This window comes from Chanodichthys erythropterus, chromosome 15 (assembly GCF_024489055.1).
Source record: "Chanodichthys erythropterus isolate Z2021 chromosome 15, ASM2448905v1, whole genome shotgun sequence".
Lineage (NCBI taxonomy): Eukaryota > Metazoa > Chordata > Actinopteri > Cypriniformes > Xenocyprididae > Chanodichthys > Chanodichthys erythropterus.
In genome coordinates this window covers 18,859,336-18,864,031 of record NC_090235.1, presented here as the reverse complement: position 1 = coordinate 18,864,031, position 4,696 = coordinate 18,859,336, and the positions used below count along the sequence as shown (strand labels likewise).

General features: G+C 35.2%; 1 protein-coding gene across 1 annotated transcript; it reads left to right on the top strand.

The window, feature by feature from the left end:
- Positions 1–468: 468 nt before the first annotated feature.
- Positions 469–4,696, top strand: LOC137037163 (naked cuticle-like protein 3). The gene is made up of 8 exons (XM_067410980.1): positions 469–594; positions 889–937; positions 1,114–1,226; positions 2,044–2,139; positions 2,215–2,338; positions 2,440–2,527; positions 3,421–3,545; positions 3,682–4,696. Exons 1-8 carry the CDS (start codon positions 469–471, stop codon positions 4,104–4,106), a joined length of 1,146 nt encoding a protein of 381 aa, XP_067267081.1. The 3' UTR covers positions 4,107–4,696.

The following is a 4,696-nucleotide window of genomic DNA, read 5'->3' as shown; positions in this document are numbered from 1 at the left end:
TGAGTTAATATCTGGATATATAGTTGCGGATGATGTCAAAGCTGCCATGAGTAACAGTGTCGACATCATGCCCTGTCTGAGAGGGAGTTCTGTTCATATTCATAGTCATCTTTTTGAAAAAGATATAAAGGTTTTGTTATTATATGAACAAAGCATTCAGTCTTTCATGCAATATTAAAATAATATGATATTCTACTAAGTTCAGTAATGAAAATGCACTAGAATATCTGTCATGGATGTCTTTAAAATTCAAATTGTAACTTTTTTTATGGTGATTCGTAATATTCTGTATATAATTAAATATATTGTAAGTTGCTTTCCCATTTTCAAATGTCACAATCAAACTTGCGTAACATTAAATTAAAAATGCAACTTTAAATGCAAATCTTGGAATATCAAGCAGTTGATAGTCAGATGTTCTGGTTTGTTCAGCGCACATACGCGCAGTTGTGTTTTTGCTAGGATAAGATGGACGGAGTTGTGTCAGGAAGGACCACAGATGATGTTGAGCTGTTTTGTCATGGAGGGCATTTCACTTTCTCAGAAAGCAGCAGTGCAATGTGTCTGGAAACAATTGAGCTTAAGACCACAGGAGTGCAAAGAATGAAGTGATTTTTTTCTTGTTCCTGGTGAATTCATTATGGGGGCTGCATGGTTTTTCCAGCTCAAAAACAGGTTTTCTAAACCAAACTGGCTCATAGATGATGTTTGTCAATCTATCATTTCACAGATGTTCACCCTCCACAGATACTAGCATGCTTTTTAATGTTGTCTAGTTCTGTCGTCCCGTGGGTTTATCTTTTACTGCACGCACTAGCTGCTCTGCAGTCCATTGTTTTTGTTGGATGTCCAAAGTTTTAATGATTTGTTTTGCCTGTTTAACTCTAGGATCTGTGTGGTAGAGATCCAAAAGTAGATCATTACTGTGCGCTGCAAGGTAAGTCGAGCTTTGAATGGAAACTCGTTCACAAACAGTGCCTCTGTTTGAAGAAAAAGTAATCTGTCATTTTGTCAAATATTCTGTCAAGTTGGATTTTTTTCTTAAAAAAAAGAAAAAAAAAAAGTGTTTTTTCTCAGTCTCAGTCTTTGTAAGATATTATCTGTCATTTGTAGTAACACTGCCACCAGAGAGAGTAATGGAGAATTCCAAATCTTTGCTTTCTTCTCCTGAAAATGGAAGGCAGCATCCACTCAAAGATGCACCGAGGAGAAATGGGAAGAGTGATGTAAGTGTCTGCCATTCACAAAACTACATATACAAAGAATAACATAATGTGGCCTAACCTAAAATGGACGTTTCACACTGCGCCAAGGCCGTAACCATGTCTTGAACATGGGATGGGGGTGACCAATTTTTTATGAAGCATAAAGAAATAGATCAGTGAAGGAAAATCTAGTTGAGAAATAATAATTTGCATCACTGAATGTTACCGTCAGTCATTTAACACTATTAAATGTTTCGCTACTTATATCTTACCTAGTTTCAACATTAAACTGACACTTTGCACTGGAATTCACGCTCTGCTTCTGTGAACAGTAAACCCACCTATTTTGATTTGATTGGCCATCTGACTCTTTTTGACGTTTATGAGCGCTGTTAGACCGCCGAGGCAGACCAGACTAAAAATGTAACTTTTTGTCATCCTAACAACATACAGAGATCTGCCTATTTATTAGTTATTCCTGTGATCAAAGCTGAATTTTCAGCATCATTACTCCAGTCTTCAGTGTCACATGATCCTTCACAAATCATTCTAATATGCTGATTTGCTGCTCAAGAAGTTGTGATTATTCGTTTGGTGAATAGAAAGTTCAAAAGAACAGCATTTATTTTAAACAGAAATCTTTTGGTAACAGTGTAAATGTTTTTACTGTCCCTTTTGATCAGTTTGATGCATAATTTCTTTAAAAAAAAAAGTCTTTTCAATGGTAATGTAGAATGGTTTGCTAAAAACTTTGTTTTCTGAATTGTGGGTTGATTAATAAACTATGTCATGCTAATACAGAAATGATTGCACATCTTTCCTCTGCCATTGATATTAGGATAAGGAGTGTAACGTGTCTGTCATGGATGAAAATCGTCGAGAGTGGATGATTACGTTGTACAATTTGGACAACAATGGGAAAATAACCAGAGAGGTAAAGCTCAGATCGACAAGCAAATAAACAAATCATTTAGCTTTTGGTGAGTTTCTCTGGTTGTGATTGTTGCAGAATATGTTGAGCTTGATGCAGACGATCTATGAGGCGGTCGAGGCATCAGTCAAACAGCTGGTGCTCAGCAATGGCACAAGCCTGCGAGTGAAGCTGAGCGTCACTCCATTATCCAGCAGAAAAGGTGAAGGCTGAACCTAGCATGATGATCAAATGGCCTGTTTGGTGGAGGCACTACTTCATCACAAATATTTATGATATAATTTACCTTTTGTCCTTCTTGAGATCGGGATGCTGGGATGCAGTCTGTGAATGAGCGGGATCAGATAAAGGAGGCAGTGCGGTGTGTAGAGAGCCATCATTCTCAGATCAGGTGCTTTTGTAGTCTGTGGTGTGGTGTATGAATGAGACATGTGAAAATTAGAATTATTTACCCAGTGAAACAAATTTAGAAATATTAGAATTATTTACCCAGTGAAACAAATTTAGAAATATTAGAATTATTTACCCTGTGAAACAAATTTAGAAATATTAAAATCTTTTACCCAGTGTGAACAAAATTATAACAAAATGTAATAAAATTATTGTTACCAAACAGTATTATTTTAGTATTTATATACTATTATAGTATTTTAAAAAAAATATGTTTTAAAAATATTAAGAAAAAAAAATAAAAAGTGTATTTTTACAAAATTAGAAATATTTGAATTATTTATCCAGTGGAACAAAATTATAACAAAATGGAATAAAATTATAGTCACCACCAGTATAATTTTAGTATTTATATACTAATAGAGTGTATATATTATTTATCCAGTGGAACAAAATGATAACAAAAGTAATAAAATTATAGTTACCAGCATTGTTTTATTATAGTATTTTAATATTTTTTTATTATTAAAAACGTTTATATTTTATTAAAAAAGGTTTATTTTTATGTTTTCAGTTTTCATTTTAATATTTATTAAATTAAATTTAAACTATTTTTTTTTGTTCTGTGCATGCCATTTTTATAATTTGTTTAGCTTTAATTTATTTTTATTTCAGTTTTAGTCATTTCAGTACTTAAACATATTTTATTTCAGTATTTTACTAAGGCAACATAACTGAAATTTTACTTTTTTTCATCTGATGTTTATATTTTATTACAACTTTATTTTAATTAACGTAACATTTTTTAATAGTTTTAGTTAACAGTAACAACACTTACTAATACTATGAAACAATAATACAATATGTCTTCTATCCTAACATTTTATCCGTCAGAGGACTGAACTCGGATCAGTTGGGTGTTCTGGAGAAGAAGCACTACTCCGTAGATGAAAACACAGAACGTAGGAACCACTATCTGGATCTGGCTGGAATTGAAAACTACGCTTCTCGATTTGAAGGTGATGGCTTGACATTTATCCTTTGCTTTTCTGCAAGATATTTGTCATTAAGGCGTGTGGACTGTGGAGATAGCTCAGTTTTATGAAGGCTTAAATTGCTACTAGATGTTTCTTAAATATAAGTTATTCTACTCAGAAACATCAGCTGAGGAGCAGCCTCGGGACAGCCCTGCGGCGTGTGGCCTTCACCGTCGCTCTCAACCTCTCAGCCCTGTGGAGTCCTCTGGGAAATCCATTCCTTTCCTCAGGTCACTCCGCAGCCGCAGCAAGTCTGTCGGTTATAGTGGAGCCACAGCCAAACCCAGCAAGCTCCATGGGCATCACCCTATGACCTGGTGCCACCCATCCCAACAGCAACCTCTGCTGCACAGCTCCAGCAAACGCATCCGTGCCAGAGCCCGTGAGACGGCATCACCTTCCAGAAGCAACCATGACAGAGATGTACACCCCAGGGGCTTTATGCCTGTTCCTCAAAGACATGAACACCATCATCACCATGAGCATCACCATCATCATCATCACCATCATCACCCCTGCGTAAGAGTTCTGAAATCCTCCTGAATGTCTGAGTAGCAAACTCTCATAATCAGAGTTATTTTTTCTGTAAAATTAAAGATGCAGGTGGTTCATTGGCCAAACAGACAAAACTTGAACATTTCTATAATTATAGGGACTGAACCACTGTTGTCCATGATATGAGAACCGCACCTGCTCATAAAAATTCAGTAGAAAAGAATCTGCATTCATAATGCTGGTGTGCAGCTCCCTCTTGTGGTTATGAACGGAATTCGTAGCTCCTAATTTGATTATAATGCATTTGGCGGACTTTTCTTGTGATTTGGAAAATGTGCCATGTTAGTAAATGCTTAATGATTGCAACATTTGTGAGGTGCAACACAATTTTTTCCTCAGGAATGTGTTTTATAGACTATATGACCACTTTTATTGTATGTTATTACATATAGTATTGTTCTCATTTATGTAGTTTTGATTCAACTTGCTTATTATAATACATTGATTGCAATCAGTGTTTTTTAAAACCAAAGTCTTTACAACTATATTGCATGTTTATGTTCTGATTAGGGTTGGTAGTATTATATTAGAAAATGGCATGTTTTACTGTTGACATCATGGTACTTTAAAACACACAA